We start from the raw sequence: 19,231 nt of genomic DNA, 5'->3' as shown, positions 1-19,231 counted from the left end.
AAATGTAGATAATTATTTTATTTGAGCGTTGCTGCCATAAAGTTTGGCCATGCTTCTGCAGAAAAAGACAATAGGCCATAGACGAAGTCTAAAGCAGCAGAAGAAGCAAGCATAATTACCTAATCAGGCTTTTAGGAAATTTCCCTACTAATTAGACCACATGGAAGCTTGGAAAAACACTATATTTGGGAGTAAGTGTCCACTTGTGAGCCCCTGAGAGAAAATAATTTATGGGTTAAATAAATTGAAGAGTAATCAAGTATTTAGCCTTCCTTTTTGATGGGAGAAATAGTCATAAAAGGAAGCTCCTGAATCAAAGGTGTATGTATGCGTGTATATGTGTGACTTCCATCTCAGCTCTCCCAAAATGCTGTGTAGAGTGCATGTGCTTTATGAAATCTAACCAGCCTGCTTCTGAAGTAAGATCTTTGAAATAAAAACCCAGTTATTCTGCTTTTCACATCATGAACACCATCACTTGCTTGTTGCTTGTCAGTCAATAAAATGTCAGTTTGGGCTTTGCCTTTGCAGATATTCTAATACAGGAATTTTGAAAAAGATAGTTTACGTGGCCTATTGAAACTGATCAGCATAGCATTCTGCCATGTTTAATAGGGCTTTCTATCCAAGAATCATTTATTTATATTTTGCAAGGAATGCAGCTGCTTAACACCATGGAAATGTCTAGGCAATCTCGTAAACATGATAAGAGTATTACATTATCCAGCTATGAAAAGAGGATTCATTTGGGCACTTTTAATAAATTAATACTTGCTACTTTATAGGGAGTTTTGTGGCCACATTTTCCTGCTGGAGTAGCAGCACTTTAGAAGGATCTTGATGCAAATAGGAATGCTGTAATAGTGTACAGGGACAGGTTTCTCATGGGAGTGAGCAGTCTGGGTGTTTGCGGGATTAACTCCCAGCAGCCCGCCCCCCGCACAACTAGAGGATGAGGCACCCAGGGAACTTGCAGCTTTAGATTGCCAACCTCTCTATAGTAAGTGCCTCTCTCTGTGGCACAAGAGTTTTCCATTTCTGAAAACTAGATGGGGAAGTCAGAAGACACCCAGAAGAAGGCAGCGTTAGCCCTCTTCCAGAGAAGTCCATTAAGTCACCCAGAACGGAACATGACTTTGAGGGAGACGTTACTGTGTTTATTTTAAAAAGTGCCTAGAAGTAAATTTTCCCTTTGTTGCATCACAATTTTAGGATCATTTGTATTACTCTTTAAAATGAAAGGATAGGGAACACTAGCAGGGCTGTTCCTTTTTCTTACTCTCTAAAACGGTCTACTATGGGAGGAAGGGTTGGACAAAATTTAACTGGTAGCTTAGCTAATGCTTCTCTGCAATTTCTTTCCCCTTGCTTAAAAGAGCATACTCAGAGAATAACTGCACTTCCTTCGATGCCATGCCATTCTACTCTTCTATATAATATTTTGATAGATAGCTCTGAAGGATAAGTTTGCTGGGTTTAATAGTAAAGACTTTCCATGTTGAGAAACAAGCTGTAACATGTTTGAATTAGTTGCATCGCCCTTGTTGCACCTGATAATGCCTTCACCAAAAGGCTTTAAGGGAGGCTACAAGCTTTGTTGAGCAGATCTACGTTAGCTTTTGATGCTATTTTGACATTGGCTTTCATTACGCAAGCAGAGAATTGATTCAGTCTGGGTTCCTGCCCCCATTCCCAAAGATTTAGAGTTTTCATGGGTAACAATTAAAAAAAATATTACAATATCAGTTACAAGCAACTTCAATAAATCTGTCTCTAAACCAATTGTACTAAGACCTGTTGAGCAATCTAAATAGCATTTAGGCTGAGATTATTTCCTTTTTACGTGTCTTATTGCAATGGTAAACTTGACTCTAAATTCAGATCATATTAAGTAAATAGGTATATTCCCACTCAGTAGTCTACTTTGACTGCATTTCTGTTCTCATACCTCTAAAATTTATTGTAGGATCATTTTATTTAACAGTATACCTTTATTTAACAGTCTGACCTTTGACTTTTAAAGACAAAATTTCAAATTACAGGTACCTAATTGTTCAGTTAAAAACTAACCTAGTAAACAGAATCTAAAGTGAATGGAAACTGCCTTTTAAAGTTATTTTTTTAATAGGACAGTCAGTGTAACTTTGGCTATGAAGCCAACAGCTTGATTTTTCTTCTTTCCCCACCTCCATTCAGAACTTTTAACCATTCTGAGTCAATGCTGGGCATTAAATATCTGATTGGCTCCATTGCAGACTCTTCCTGATCTTAATAAAGAAATTTTGCTGCCTTTTGGTGTATGGTGTCTGCATGATCACTGTGTGTGTGTGTGTGTTTGTGTGCATGCATGCCTCTTCCCTTCAAATGTGAATTCTAGCAGCAAGTTTTTGTGTTTTTGTTTTTTTTTTGTTTGTATCTTTTTGTTAATAAGGTTGACTGCCTTCAACCAGTGGCAAAAGAGGAGCTCCCTCCATCAGCCACCAAATTCCAGTCCATCGGGGTACAGGTAGAGGACGAGTGGCGGTAAGTGGAAGACACAGGTTTTTTTTTTTAAAGAAAAAAAAAACCATGCAGTTGCAATCTCCCAATTTATAGTTTGGTTTCTTTTTTCCTATTTCAAATCACTGCCGGGTAGTGAAACCCTTTCTCAACGGCAAGCGCTCTCCCCAAAACAAAGAGGCTTAGTCATGTAAGAGAATCATTGGGAGTCTGAACTGAACAATAGAACAGGAGATGTAATTACAGATGCGTGCCAGTTTTTGTTTGGATGGCCTACTGCAGTAAGCAGGCAACCTTATAATTTTGTCTGTCTGCATGTGTGGTGTGTGTATTTGTGTGCAGAGAAAGACGGGCAAGGAAATGCAGTTCAGCTGCAGATGCATAAACAAATACATATTGTTGTCTCTATGTGCTGTGGAATAGATCCAGCCCTCTGCAAGGGCTGCCTTTCCTGATTTTCTCTTGCCCCTCTTTCACTTTATAGCAACAGCCACTCTCACAGCATGTCCAACAAACAGGATACAGATTCTGACTCACAAGAGCTGAATAATTCAACCTGTAAATCATCTGAAAGAAGCCTTCCTGATTGCTCCCCCTGTAACAACTCCAACAACCTCGATGCCAACACAAGGCAAACAGCCATGCCCTCTGAGATCAAGAAAAACCTCTCCTATGGAGATAGCAATGACCCAGCCTTGGAACCTTCCTCTCTCCCACCTCCTGATCCTTGGCTTGAAACGTCCACCAACACTCCATCAGAACCAACACAATCGGGAGCTTGCCGAAGGGATGGGTACTGGTTTCAGAAACTCCTACAGGCAGAGACGGAAAGGTTGGAAGGGTGGTGTCGACAGATGGACCAAGAGACCAAAGAGAATAATCTCTCTGAAGAAGGTGAGCATGGATGATGCTCTGGCTTTGATGAGATTTGAAGCTTAAAATGGGCAAAACCTTTCCATGCCTCTAGCATGTGAACAAGTACAAAGCTGGACCCAGAAGCTAATTATTGGAAGGAGGGCTATTTCTATACTCTAGGGATTGTGCAGAAGAACAGCAGAACTCCTTATATCTTATTCCTATTTTTTTTTCTTAGACTTCAGTTGTGATTAACCATAGTCAGTGCAGCAAAACGGTTGTTCCTGTGTGATAGGGTGTGCCATTTCTTTGCTTTCACTGATACTCTGGACAGAAATGTTGCATCTTTCTTTTGTTTAGGATCAATCCAGGACAGTGGTGCCATCAGCACTCTATAATTCTAAAGAAAGTTAAATGTACAGTACATGGAGTTTTAAATAGGATTTTTTTTTCTGAAATCTTTCACTGGGGTTGGGAAGAGAATAGGCAGGGAAGTTCTAAACTTCTTTTTGGCAACATACCAGTTTCTAAAATATTTACTTGTTACAGAATATAGGCTGTTGGACTCTATTCACATGTCAAGGTTGAGAAATCCATGTTGATTAGAAGCCCTCAGTCACAAACCTGTGTTTAGAAAGTTGGATGCTTGAATGTTCACTTTGTAGCCTCAAATACTACGAAGAGGCTTTTGGGGGAAATAGCATTGGAAATCAATTTTCTCCACCTCCCCTGAAGTCTCCACTGGCACTCTATATTAAACAAAGAGTCTTGCAGCACTGTGGCTGCCTGCCATTTCTGTACAGGGAATTGATGCTGGCAGTAGAAAAAACAAGGGCTAACCAAACATGCACTGACAAAGAAGCCAGAAGTCATTTGTAATGGCTTGCCATTAATGGCTCTGAGCGAAAAATATTTCTGTTCTTGGAAGGGAAAAAAAAAGATAAATATGCACAAAGGTCATAAGGAGGTCTTTTTACCTTAAATCTCCTTGCATGTTCTGTTTTTAAATTCCTTCATTTGATTGACTGCTTAAGTTTTCTTTTTCTCATATTCAGTCTTAGGCAAAGTCCTCAGTGCAGTGGGCAGCGCACAACTACTAATGTCACAGAAATTCCAGCAATTCCGTGGCCTCTGTGACCAAAACTTGGTGAGTCTAACAAATCTCTGTTGTGTGTATAAATAAACCTCCTTCCCATAGCATGGTATATAGTTTTACACCACTTTGGGATGGTCATTTAACTGGATTCAGGGAGAATACAGGTAATATCGGCCTGCCCCCAGCGACTGATGGACCTGGAAGGGTTCCAGAGGGAGCTGGGGGTTGTTCCTGATGGCCTATTGTACAGGCCAACTGAGGCCTTAGTCACCGTTTGGAAGAGAGGGTGGCTGTGGCCTTGGATTGGATTGCACCCATGCAACCTCTCCCTTTCCGTGGATCCCACCACTCTCCATGGTTTACAGAAGAGCTAATGGGAGAAGAGACATCTAAAGCTCCACTGAAGGTCAACAAAGGATGAACTCAACCGAACATGGGTGAGAGCTACTATTAAGGACTACCTTGTGGTGGTAAGGGTGGCGAAGCAACAGTACTTCTCCACCCTTATTGTGTCTCTGGATTGCTGCCCAGTGGCCTTGTTCTGGGTGACCCAAGCTCTTCTGGGCAGGGAGGACCTGGAGATTCACCTACAAGGCCACGCAGAGGAATTTTCAGAGCATCTGTCAGATAAAATTACTCAAATTCATTCCCAGTTAGATGCCAGTCTTGGTGCAAGTCCCATGGATGTGCTTTGGGCACAGTCTTGCCCTGTTATTGGGAGTGGTTTGAACCAGTTGGGCCTGAGGAAGTGGACAGGATCCTTATGACTGTGAGGTCAGCCACTTGCTCATTAGATTCGTATCCCTCCTGGTTGGCTAAGGCTGCCCGGGGGGTGACATGTGGGTGGGTTCTAACAGTAGTGAATTCATCCTTGAAAGAGGGGATTGTTCCTTTGCTTCTTAAGGAGGCATTGGTTCACCCCCTCCTCAAGAAGCCATCACTGGATCCCACCATACTGGACAACTTCCATCCAGTGTCCAACCTCCCTTTTTTAGGGAAAGTTGAGAAGGTGGTTGTGCAGCAGCTTCAGTGGACCCTAGATGAAGCGGATTATCTGGACCCCTTTCAGTCAGGATTCAGGCCTCAACATGGAACAGAAACGGCATTGGTTGCACTTTTGGATGATCTCTGGTGAGGGTGGGATGGGGGTTGTGTATCCATCCTGGCACTTCTTGACCTCTTGGTAGTTTTCGATAACCTCAACCATGGTATCCTTCTGGATCAGCTCCATGGGTTTGGTGTGGGTGGCACAGTATTGGGCTGGTTCTCTTCCTTCCTACAGGGCCGGTACCAGTCAGTGTTGTGGGGTCCCACAGGGTTCGGTACTCTCACCACTCCTATTTAACATCTACATGAAACCACTGGGGGAGATCATTCATCACTATGGAGTGAGGTTATCATCAGTATGCTGATGATACCAAATTATACAGCTCCTTCCCTGGCAAAGTAAGTTATGCTGTTGATGTCTTGTCCCAGTGCCTGGAAGCTGTGGGAGTCTGGATAGGTAACAGGCTTCAAATAAACCCTGGCAAGACTGAGTGGCTTTGGGCCTTAGAGCCTTCTGGATCTGGGACTTTACTATCTTTGGTGCTGGATAGGGTGGCACTACCCCAAACAGACTGAGTGCACAATATGGGGGGTCCTTCTGAACTCATGACTCCTGCTCGAGGAACAGGTGGCAGTCATGACTAGGAGGGCCTTTGCACAACTTCGTGTTGTGCACCAGTTGTGCCCATTCCTGGATTGTGAGGCTCTGCTCACAGTTACTCATGCCCTGGTCACTTCCTGAATGGACTACAGTAATGTACTGTACATGGGGCTGCCTTTGAAGAGTATCTGGAAGCTTCAGCTGGTGCAAAATGCAGCAGCATGGGCAATTATGTGTGGCTCTAGGAGGACACGCATCACACCTCTGCTCTGTGACCTGCATTGGTTCCAGTTTCTTTCTGGGTGCAATTCAAGGTGCTGGTTTTGTCCTTTAAAGCCCTACATAGCATGGGACCAGGTTATTTGAGGGACTGCCTCTCCCAATTACATTTACTGGTCCCACCAGATCTGGCAGGAGAGGCATGTTGCAGGTCCTGTCTGCTAAGGAGTTCCATCTGACAGGACCTAAGAGACACGCCTTTTCTGCTGTGGCATCCGCCCTTTAGAGCATCGTCTCCCCTGAGGTGAGGTTGGCCCCAACCCTTATGGCCTTCCAGAAAGCTCTCAAAATGTTTTTTTCATCAGTCCTGGGGATCCCCTGGCAGCAGAGAGCCCACACATTGGCTGTACCATGTATAACGTTCAGATTTAAACCCTCTCAGGAACTTGTTTTTATTTAATTATTTAAATGCCTTAAGTGGTTTTATAATACATTTATTATTGTTTATATTTTTGTATACCGCCCAGAGTCACCTTGTGTGAGATGGGTGGCCATATAAATTTGATACATAAATAAATAAATAAAATGATGTAAAAATATATAATGAAAGGAATAGCTGTAGCACCTTCCCAACCCCTCACAACAATGAATACACTCAAAAACATCACCTAAAGAAAATTATACCACTCTGAGAATGTGATGGATAATCAGAAAATGCAAAAAGAAAAAAAGTAGGATACAACATAATATTAATTATTTTGAGTACAAATAATTGATCACTTGTAATATGGGCCTGCACTACCCTCAAGCATTTCTTTGTCTGTCTCTCTCACACATGCAAAAAATTGGGTCTGCTAAAATTATTAACTATATATTATTAAAGGACACAAAATACAGTGTATGGATAATTTCTGAGCTGCTGAAATGTAACTAACTGAATATAATTGAGTAAAATGCATACGCATATGAAAAAATACTCCTTAATTAGGTAATAGGCCTGTTTGGGGATTCCATTGCAGAATGGAGAAACAGAGTTTATAGAAATGTACTTAATAAAGCAGGAGTGAGTGATGAGCAGCAGAGCTCTTTAGGGGTTTTAGGATGTTTTAGACTTCTTTCTCCCTGAAATCTCATTATGGTGGCAGAAGATACTTTCCCTCCATTATCAAATCAAATCTGTATTATTTATGGCCATGGACCAGAAGTCAAACACCATGAAATATATAAACACACACACACACACACACACACACACACTCTGACTACACAAGGAAAGAATAAAAAGGAATAATATAATAAAATAAAACAAAAAGTAGAAGGCAAAAATTAATTCTTTAGTCACAACCAAAAGTACAGAGGCAATCCTGGAGGCTGTATCTGAATCCGGATCAGACAGAAAGAAGTAACAGATAGAAGTCATGCTCTCTGCCTGGGAATTTCATCAGGATGGGATGGATGAAAATCATTGGGGATGCCCCGTAAAGAGAGTGGAAAAGAGGCACGTAGTTTTGCATCACCACAAAGGCACATGCGCTGATATAAAGCAATCTTTTTGTAACTTCCCAGCAAAGCAGCCAAGGACGATGCATCCAGCCTTTCTCCCCAGCATAGAAGTTAGCAATGTCTAATGCTGGAAGCACTAAACTCCTTAAGAATAGTTTTTTAAAATATATAGTTACTATTGTTTGGGACTTATCTGTAGGACATTTATCTTCATGCCACTGCCAGGTGCCACGTGACAATCTAAGGCTGCCTTTGGTTCTCCTGAAGAATGTTGGACAAGGAATTGAAGACAAGAACTGTATTAGAATCTTTGCTGCTCTGGCTATGAATAGTTATCCTTAACAGAGAAGGAACAAACCTTGATCCTTACTCAAAGTAGGCTACAATGGTATTGCCGTGTTGCTCTCAGAGAACTTTGTTTGGCAGATGCAGGGTCAATCAACAAATAGTATTGACAATAACAACAGCCTACTATCTTATGTATTAAAACATTGATATAAAAGAAATAAAGTTCATTTCATCAAACTGTACATGCTAGTTGCATCCAAAACATGCATATAAACGGACCTGAACAGAAATTCATTACTGTTAGCATGAACTTTAAAACCATCTGCAATTCATGTCTTAAATTGTTAATTCTAAATGAACTGCAACATTTTAAGAGAATGTCATCTGCCTTATTTGTTCACTGCAGAACCCCAATTCCAACCCTAGGCCCACAGCACAGGACCTTGCAGGGTTTTGGGATCTCTTACAGTTGTCCATTGAAGACATCAGCATGAAATTTGATGAACTGTACCACCTAAAAGCTAATGGTTGGCAGGTGACAGAGCCATTGGAGAAGAAGGTAAGTGTCAAGAATATCAAAACCAAACTCCTGGAGTATAAGTTATGTCATTTTTATGGATGTATATGGGATGTCCCTTGTCCATGTTAAACAATTTATAGCTTGATCCTAAATGTATTGGGAAATAAGATTTAGTTATCTGGTGAAATTATATGCAAGTAGGCACACTTGATGAAGTTCTTTTAAATTAAAATTTAAATGAAAATACTGTCGTACTTCCAGAGTATCCTTTAGAAGTCAATATATAACACAATATTTTATAACTTGTTAAAACGATTATATATTTTAAAGGTTACAAGAATAAAAATCCTGCTTGTCACTGAGAAGATAACATATTGAGGAAAGACAAAGATCTCTGTAATGGGAATTCCATAAACGGGGCACCCCTTTGTTTGTCATTTGCTTTACATTGGATAGAGACAGGGCCTTTCCAAAGGTGACTTCAAAATACAGGTTGATTCAGGAGCAAAAATAGGCACCTGATCTTAAGCTGTGTAGAACTGCATTTAAATAAATACACCTTCAAGTCAAACTTGACTCCAGTTGACTTCATGGACATGTCCATGGGGTTTTTTGGCAACAACACAGAGTTGTGATCAATTCCCAGGTTAGCCTACAGCTCTCATATTTCTTGGGGATCTCCTATCTAAGTACTAACCAGGTCTGATCCTACTTAGCTTTTCATACTAGCACAGTTCAAATTGTGCTTTGCATGGACTGGAAGCTTGTGAAATTCTTTCAAGAGCCAGAGTGAATTGTTCAAGATGACCTGCTACACTGTAGGAACTATTGTCTTATAGCATGTATTTTACTGTCTTCGAAAGCAGCCACACATATGATAATTTCAAGATTAGGAATCCTTCCCCCACACTCTTTTGAAATGTTGCTTTTCTCAGCAGTTCTCATTGTAACTCAAATGGCCTTCTGTTATACTTGAAATTAACAAGGTTTTCTTTCCAGCGGTTGTGTTATTCTGATCATTCATAATAATGTTTAACATAAAATGTGGGGTCCTTCAATTATCCCCCAATATTACTTTATTAATTTTTCAAAATGATAGAACAACAAATATTTAGTAAAACGTGGAGAGACCTTGGTTTAAGTACTCTGCTCTTACCCATGTTGCATATTATACATAGTTTGATGTGTTCCTTGAGTGTGAATCACTTCCATCTGATTCAATTCAAATCGTCAAGTCAAATCGGTAGTTTCTTTTGGAAAATTTATTCAATTTGGTATATGATCACATGGTCATAATCACCATCTTTTTTTTTTTTTTTTTACTCCCACTGTGGACACCACTGACTACAATTTTAAATCTAGCAAAGAGAAGAAAATAGTTGAAGGTAGGGATGTGCAAAGCTCTTCATTTTGGGAACAGAATGTTCCAGAGAATTGCTGAACCTTCCATTTCCCATCCAGACTGCACAGAACCTTTTTTGGGAGGGGCTGGTGATTTTCACAAATAAATTTTCTGATCTGGAAGCAATTCAAGATGTCTGGGAGTGGTCCAGTCCAAATCAAAGTTTTCTTTTGTCCAAAAGCCATGTCCAAAAGTCATGGCATTTTGCAACACTTCTGATTTAGAGGAGTTACTTCCAAAAACTGTTGATCCTCTGTTCCTTGTCAGTTTAAGAACAGAGGATCAACAGTAAAAGATAATAAAGATAAAAGATAATACAGCATATGAAAAATCCATGGCTCCTTGTCAGACTCCCTCCATTTGAATCTCATCTTAGTCCAATCCATTATCGTGTCTCTGAATTATGGATTAAATTTAATTCTGATGCTTGTAAATGATGTTATATGCTGGTTCTGTCACTTTGAATAATGTAACTAGAGCCTCAAGCTAGTTAGGTTATTTCAAATTTGGCTCAAGATAGCCTGAATTTTATTGGCTTAAGTCAGTTTAATAGTGATAAATGAGGCAGAAATGGGATTTTTGATACGTAGATGTACAAGCAACAGCACTGCATTTTTAAAAATCCACTTTTGCCTGTGCTATGCAATAGTGAGAATTATGCATACAGTGCATTTCTGTTTTTCTACATTTTTTGCTGTTGTTCCTCCCTAAAGGAAGAAAAGAAACCACCCCCTCCTGTGCCAAAGAAGCCAGCTAAACCGAAATCTCAGCTAAACCGGGATAAGGCATCTGACTCGGTAGACAAACAACGCCAGGAAGCTCGCAAACGCCTCATGGCAGCCAAGCTTGCTGCCTCTGTTCGACAAAACTCTGCCACTGAGAGTGCGGACAGCATTGAAATCTATGTTCCTGAGGCGCAGACCCGTCTTTGAGCAAAAAGAAGAGGAAGAAAACACTTTTTTCACACCATTAAAAGAAAAAAAAAAAGTTCACTAAACAGTAGTGTGATTTCTTTGGTCTAGAGACACCAGAGCCAACCCTGCCAAGGGCTCCCAATAGACCTTTCCTGGTTCTGTGGTTTGGTTTTTCTCCTCCCCATCTTTCACGCTGGCTGTGGTGTGGCTGAACAAACTTCTGGGAACGCAGTCCTTCACACTTGGAACTGCAACCTTTTTACTCGTCAATCTAATGAGAATTATTAGCTTGTTTACATGAAATGGACTGAATTGAAGCAAATGAACTCCCCCCTGCCCACCTTCAGCACTTGCCATGCTGTGCTTCCCCCCTTCCCTCGGGTATATGTTCTGTCTTCTGCTCCAGAGAGTCTCTTTCTCTCCAACCTCACTGTTTTTTCTTGTATTTTATAGTTCTTCTCTTGGCCATCCTTTTCTCTGCATGGCATCATTTACTGTGTTAGAAGTAAACTCTTCTACAGTGCTCCAGAAGAAAACACCTGTTCAGTGTGTACTCTTGCACTCTGCTAATGAGCAGCCTTTGGTTTTGTTATGTATTACTTTCTTTATAGATGGGTTGGGAGTGGGTGGCCAAGGTTGGGTTGGGGGAGGCAGTAAGGCTTTGGGGTTAATATATCTTGTAGTCCAATGATGTAAACAGAGGGCACAATCTGTGGAATATAAACAATGTGTTTTGTTATAATAGCCTGGAAGCAAAAAATGTGCAATAAGAGAAGTGTTTTGTCTGCACAACCCCATGAATAGTGCTGCAAAGGAGGATTTCCCATCTAGGGCACCCAGAGAAGAAAAACGCAGCAAGGAGGATTCACATGTTGCCGCACACACTTTTCTTTTTCCTGCACTCTCTTCCCCTTTGCAATTTTTTGTATGTGATTTTGTGTGCAAGGATCAATGTAGAAGAAACCAGCTGCTATACAAAGGGTGGGGGGAAACTATTTCAAAGTTGTAGGTATACGTTCTACAGTGAAAAACAATGGTTTTTGTACTGAAAAAAAAATGAGATAGATACTAGATGGTTGGCAATTTGCCTACCTCTATGTATGTGTACATATGCACATATAGACTTAGTAGGATATGTAAATTTAACACATACCAATGCATACATAGCCAATCACACATGTACACATTCAGATGGTGTCTTTAAAAAAGCACCTCCAAGAGGATGGGTGTATGTACAGCATATATTTTTACATGTACTATAGCTAGATGTGTGTAAAAGTGTGTGCAAAAATATATACCCCACATATTCTCTCAGCCATTCTGGCCCCTTGTATCCCATATTTTTGGAGGAACTGTCATGAAATTTCACTTTGACCTTCCTCTTTCCCTCTACACATCTATTTTGAACTAATTGGTGGAGCCAGGAGTCAAATAGCCAAATCTAAGTTTCTCCTCTGCCCTTTACACCAACCTCTTTTCCACTTGTACATTTCTCTGAAAGCTGTGCAATGTATTTGGGGAGAATGAGAAAAGGTATTCAATGAATAGCCTAAGGTGACTAGAACCCAAAAGAAATTTTATACTGGTATATTAATGAATCAAAGATCATGTCAGTGAATGCTGTATACGGTGTCTATGCATAGGGAGTGTTAGATTCCTACCTGCCCACTTAATGTACGATTTTGTAATCTGTGAAAGCTTGGCCATATAGAGTATGGCTTCAAAAGAGATTGGATTTATTCTATTTTCCTCCCCCTCTCCAGTAACTTTACTTCAATGCTAGAGGGTGCTTGACTGACTTTTGAAACAAGTGGCTGACTTTCACAGTTCTTCCTATTAAAATTTGAAATGCTTGGAATGTGACTTTTTTTACTTGCATTTCCAAAAGCAGTAATGTCAGTAATTAGGGCAGTTGTTTGATGGACTCAGTTTCAGTGGTGCGTGTTTCGGCGTGCAGTTTGTCAGTGGGATTAAATCTTAAATATATGTGAACGCAGCAAAACAGGTCTCTCAGTTTTAGAGAAGTGTTTGCTTCCACAAGTACACATAGAGAAAAGGTAGACATGCTTTTCTCTGGCATATGTACTTACATGCTATATACACTCAATATATTTATCCATTTACATCTTAGGTGTATTCACAAAGGGGCTTTTTTAGCTGATGTGTACCCCTGTGTGAACTGGCTTCGTTAGTTTGTTGCAATAAAAATAGTAAAGACCATGGGTTCTGAAACAGTCCTGAAAAACGCTTGGGGTCGTGAGCACAAGGACCTGTCTTCAGCATGCCTTGAGCATTGCTAACCACAGTTGGGAGGTAATTATGGGCTATCATATTTGGTGGGAGAGAGAGATCAAAGCAAGCACAGTCAGCTGGTTGTAAAAGCAAGGGAATGTCAGAAGCCTTGCTTCAAACTCACAGCATTGACCTTTCTCCCCCATTTTTTTGTTTTAAAGGCCAACTTCACAGTAGCCACTTCTTGATCCTCAAAAGAGCACTGAAAATAGTTTCCGTGGGTGGCACTTGCTTAGCTAAAGTATGTATACTTCAGGGATTGAAATAGTGTTGATCATCCTTGCTTCAGTATCTCCTCCAGCTGCACCAGAGGTTTCTTCACAAAAATAACTTATTCCATCTACAGATCTGTGTTAGCGATAAGGTAGCCAATGGCCTACCTCTTCACGAAGCATCCATAGTTCACCACAATGCTGTGCCTCTTTGTAATCAAAATCTTGTATCCAGGGATGACATAACTGCTTTTTCAAAAACATCTAAAGCAGTGTTTCTCAATCTTAGCAACTCCCAAGATGTTTGGACTTCAACTCCCAGAATTCGCCACCCAGAATTCTGGGAATTCAAGTCCACACATTTTGGGAGTTACTATGGTTGAGAAACACTGATCTAAAGAACAACATTTTATTTGTGCCTCTCTGGGCCCTGAATGTTTTGGGATGGATTAAATGGAATTTAAGGACATCTACATTCACATAGTGGAAATACATCCAAGTCTTGTTCTGAACCCTTAAAATTTTAAATAATCTAGTTCAGCTATAAATCAACTCAATTTATAAAATTGGCCAAGTCCAACTTTTCTCTCATGCAATTCAAGGAAACACCCAATAGATCTGAACCTTGTGGCAGAGCTACAAATGCTTAGGTGACTTAATTTCTTAATAGCAATAATTCTGTGAAACGAGCAGGATGCCTTATGCTTGTTTTCCTGCTCCTTGTATTTCATTTATGCTATCTAGTTTCACTAGTTTTCAACAGAGAATGTAAGCAGAGCTGGGGTTAAAGTTGCTCTGAAAAATCCATTTGGTGGAACTGTGCTCCATATATGCTTGTCTAGTTGTATTTACCTAATTGTGTGATTTGAAAAGCAATGTACCTACTACTTTGATAACCTGTTTTTCCTCCCAACCATGAAGAATGGTAATCTGTTCCCCTAAGTGATATTTCTTAGTTTTATGGTAGGAAAAAAAAAGGGGGGGGGGAGACTGCTTAGGACTGTGATTGATAAATTCATGGCAGGCTTGGGTGGGTTTTTTTTAGGAAAAAGGAAATGAAAGCCTTGTACCAGACTTGTGGCCCAACAGTTTGTAATGTGAGCTTTGCTGCCATTGTAAAATATAGTAAAACAAACAAAAGGATCTATTTGGTGCTCTTATGCCTGTCTCCTTGCAATTTCTGATCTTTATGAGCTCCACTTTCTAGAGCCAGCAATCAGATGTAAACATTAAAATGGGCAAGATTAGGGAAAGTGTATCTGAAAACAACCAAGACATTTAATTTAGAGTATTTTTTGTCATTCATTAGAGAGTGACCAAATTCGTCTTTAATAAATGAACAAAAATATTGCAAGAACTTTTTCTACATCCATGTTTATTTATTGCCTGATGATCTAGCAGTGGTGGTTTTTCCTGACTTTGAAACTTAGCCACCAAATGAGATGTTTCTACATTCAAATATTTGCAGTCTTTTTATATTGCTTTGAGATCATTTAGCAGCTGAATGTTAGCCTAATGAGTCACTTGGTTGATAGATCTATATCTTGACCATTTGGTCTCTGCCATTAACTTTTCTGAATAAATATTCAAAGTACTTTGCTTCAAATAGTGATGTTCTTAAAAGAATGACTGGCCCAAAGAAATAGTATGGAGCAATTAAACTGAAGAATTGTATTTTCTCCCAGCCCTTAATATAAAATTGTATGGTACTGACACGAGCAAGATGGTCCAACAAAGGGCTGAGCAACTTATTCCATCCCTTTCTAGTTTCATGCTACTTCCAAAATAGAATAGCAAATATCTTAGATCTGGGGAAAAGTAAGCAACATTCTCTTATCAGGTTGAACTTGAATTTCAAACTCTGTTCTTGCAGACATCTTGTACCTGATTTTTTTTCTTTTCTCAATGAGCTAATTTAGGCTTCATATGTCTTTCCAGGCTCACTAATTGCATGATATTATACAGACTGAAGAGATTTACCTGTATAGAGAGAAAGATTGTTTAAATGAAATTCACTGTTATATATTTGCTTTTTAAATTACAGTGAAAAATGTTTAAATTATAGCATTGCATACCAGTACAATGGGTAAAAAAACATGCAAATTAATTAGGAAAGAAAAGGTCCTCCAAATCTTACTGAAGAACAACTCTCATCCCACGTAGAATCCAACATTTGATACATCTTCCTACTTATGCTGTAGATGTACCAAACCTGTTTGACATATGCATTGCTACCTACTAGCAGCAGTATCCTTATCAATGTTCTTTCCAAAAGCAGCTCTAGAAAAAAAATATAAGGGAAATTACCTATTTTTATTGTCCTATTGATTACTAGACCTGTTCACTTCCACATCCAGAATTCTATATTGAGCTCTATCAAATTGTTATGGATTAAAGTCCCACGGCCAGACTCTAATTCCATAATTAGTGGGCTGGCTTGTCCCTGGTAGTGTTCAATATTACTTACTCTCTGGAACATTTGTTTCTCTGGTGGTTAGGTTTCTCTTACAGTGTTGAGTGTGCATGTTCTGTGGAATTTATAAGGGACAGAAAATGCTGTGAAACCAATGGGGCAGGGAGATTCTGAAAAGCCATGGAAATAGTAGATAACTACATATATACTATTCAAGTCAGACTCAACTCCTAGTAACTATATGGACAAGTCTATGCAGTTTTCTAGACAGCTTTTTCAGAAGTGGTTTCCCATTGCATTGGTTTCCCTGCTCCAAGTCTAGCACCTTAATTAACCATTAGACCAAACTCAACTTACATGGGGATAGAGAAATTGTCAAATATTATTTTCTTATTCAACTGCAGAGTTTTCTTCTTTTGGACAGACAATCCTCTGTAGAAGTATGCGATTAAGCTTGACTTTCTCTTGTTAGGGGTTCTGAAATTAAAATAATATGTTCATCCCTTATTATTCTCTATTTAGTAAAAGAGAAGATCAAGAGGGAATATGCACTGATTGTGAACATGAGTGGCCAGTATGAAGGTACAGCCAGTGTGATGTAGTGGTTAAAGTGCTAACCTGGACTTGGGGAGACGCAGATTCAAGTCCATCCTCAGCCACAGAAGCTCCCTGGATAACTTTGGGCCGGTCACACTCAGCCTAACCTACCTCATGGAGTTATTGTGGGGAAGGAGGAAGTACTGTGTTTGTTGCTCTAGAGCTCCTGAAGGAAAGGGGATATAAATCAGTTTGATAATAAAGGTGGATTCAATTGTAAATCAAAGATGTGAAGAACAGACAGGTTAAGGGGAAGGAGAAGACTGAGAAAGTTATGGTGGGATGGAGCTGATGAGAAGTCTTAAAAAAATGTGTGAAGAGGTGTATGGGCATGGTAGAAGGAACAATAGGTTTCCAGAATAGAAAGGCAGAGAGGAGTATGAATGGTCTTGGTATAAACTAGACTTAGAATTTATTTTTCCTCTCCTATCTCCTGCCTCCATTTTATTTACTTTTGCTTACTCCTTTTCTTTTGCATGTTTACCCAGAAAACAAATGGCATGAAGGCTGAATGTATCGATGTTGTGGGTGGCTAAAAGAGGGGCAGAAGGACAGTGAATACCTCTACACCCCTCTTCCAGTTAAAAACACATCCAATCCTATTCTGTAAGAAAGTTATTTTGGGTCACACATCTATTTTGTTTGCTCTGGTTCTTTTGGTGGGTTTTTTTTTTTTTGCTAACTACTTTAACAAATGTTTTTTTCAAGTATGATAAAAGGGGTCATGAGGACAGGGCTTAAATAACATCCAGATTTTGGCAGGATTGGCACAGCTGAACAGAAACCTGGATTGTTCATTAACACTTCAATAAGATTCTACTGTTGAATCAATCTTGCACATAGTTTTCTTGTTGAAATGAGTCAGCCTCACAGCTCATTAACAATCCCATTTCATGGTCAAAAATAGGAAGTGGTGTAGGCTTTCTTGCTGGTACCAGTGAGAATGCAGAAAGGAGGGGATTGCCTGATTTAAAGCTTTTTCACAGTAACTTTCTGCATATTTTAGCATATAACAATCAAGTAAATCAGAGGTGGAAGGCCAACGCAAGTAGAACAATTATCTTGGAAAGGTCCTAGCTAACACAGCAAGTAATAGGGTTTATGCCGGAGCGTAACTACCCCCGCATAATAGAAAAGTACTGATCTAGAAAGAGGCAGACTTCTGACCTAGAATGCCAAGGCTCCAGTAAGGATCCTTTTGTTCTCCTGGAGATTAAATGTTAGATTTAATCTGTAACTTGAATAGGCTCAAGGTCTGTGTCACCTTTTCTTGTAGGTCAAAAAGCTGCAGATCTATTCCACCTATATTCTGTAAGATAAATTTGTAAAATAGTCACACTATTAGAGCAGGAAGAAGTATGTTATTTTGTGATTGTCTTTGCACACAGACTTTTATCCAACATTAAAATCCTTCCTGTCTCCAGGAAGCTAGCAATCAGGGTGGTGAACCATTTTCAGGAAAATGCTTCCTGATAAATACTTATTACCGTGATCTTAATGCTAAATAGTAGGCACAAAACACATTCATATCTGCAAACAGCATAAATACAATTAATTGCAATGCAGCATAAAAATTGCAGATTGATCAAGTCCAACAGGAATGCACATTAATACAAAATGAATATAATCAATTGAAGGCAATACAAGCAGCTGATATTAACAATCTTTCCATGTGCAGCTAAATTATGCCTGCCTTTTGTGCGCTAACGTTCAAAAGCTTTAGAGAACTTTTTCAATGGCTGACTTGGGAAATATAGTCTCTTGTAAATAAATGAACCAAGGCACAGTAATTTTGTCAAAGAACCCTCTCCCAGGAAGTCCTGGAGTGACCATACTTTTGTACAAGTGACACTATTCTGTGAGAGGTTTAAAAACTTTCTGAATTTTGAATGCCTTGTTCCCGAATTTTGCTACCTACCTTACTAACAGAAAAATCAACAATGGCTTCTTAAAATATTTCAGAGCCAGCTTCCATTTTGGCTATTTCCAGATGTAACTCTTCTTTGCATCATTGGAGTTTTCCCATTTTTTTGTAGCTTGCAGAACAGCCTATGCAGCACCTTTGTTTGCCTCTGAATCTATCCCTACTCTATCCCGTCCACACTAGTGAGTGGATTACAACAATCTAACACATGGACGCCTACTGATTTGTCTTGCCTTGTGCAACCTTTCTTCTGTTCACCCTTTTCACTTTCCTTAAAGCACATTAATTACAAATATATGCACAGATCCCTTTTCTTCTATACTTTTATACCAGAATTCTAGAAACACAAAGTAGGCCTACTTTCTCATGCATCTGAGTGCTCCAAGTATTATCAATATTCCTGTGTTTTGTTACAATTAAAGAAACTCTTCAAGCAGAACTTTAATGCCAAGATTCGTAAGATCACCTGAGATAGAAAAACATATCAAGTGCTATGGAACATGTACATTTTCTGAGACTTGTACTTTTGATCTGGGATTGCCTGTGTAATGATTATCCCCATTAAGAAAATCATGAATGAGAGAGAAAATGTTAGTCACCAACCAAACGATGACAAGGCTGTCTGGAACCTCAGTGAAATCACACAATAAATTATGCAATTTAAAAGTTGATCTGGAAACAGCTGGTCTGGATAACAAATCTCCAACTCAGCTTGTCTGCTCATACAAGTACTGACTAATCTTTTCAATGCCCATTTGATAGCAGCACCAGATGTTCTTCCACCCATCAAAGTGAACAGATATGTTTTCTCAATTCTTACATCAGATCACAAAGTAGGTCAAGTCGGAT

At 39.6% G+C, this 19,231-nt stretch overlaps 1 protein-coding gene across 3 annotated transcripts in view; it reads left to right on the top strand.

The window, feature by feature from the left end:
* The window catches only part of LOC103054262 (disks large-associated protein 4), a 62,353-nt gene extending 43,302 nt beyond the window's left edge, over positions 1-19,051 (top strand). For 2 of the 3 annotated variants that reach the window (XM_088153731.1, XM_007436600.4), the window contains exons 3-7: positions 2,432-2,523; positions 2,984-3,393; positions 4,410-4,501; positions 8,515-8,667; positions 10,744-19,051. In XM_088153731.1, coding sequence (XP_088009857.1) covers positions 2,432-2,523; positions 2,984-3,393; positions 4,410-4,501; positions 8,515-8,667; positions 10,744-10,962 — 966 coding nt within the window. In that variant the 3' untranslated portion in view covers positions 10,963-19,051. The remainder of the gene's footprint in view (positions 1-2,431; positions 2,524-2,983; positions 3,394-4,409; positions 4,502-8,514; positions 8,668-10,743) is intronic. The other variant, XM_025172150.2, reaches the window with a different exon arrangement.
* The last annotated feature ends 180 nt before the right edge of the window (positions 19,052-19,231 follow it).

Source organism: Python bivittatus, unplaced genomic scaffold, assembly GCF_059951505.1.
Source record: "Python bivittatus isolate LINGU-HERP-01145 unplaced genomic scaffold, Pbiv_v1 ctg000700_np1212, whole genome shotgun sequence".
NCBI lineage: Eukaryota > Metazoa > Chordata > Lepidosauria > Squamata > Pythonidae > Python > Python bivittatus.
Note: the sequence above shows the minus strand (reverse complement) of the source record. Positions and strands in the feature narration are given on the sequence as shown.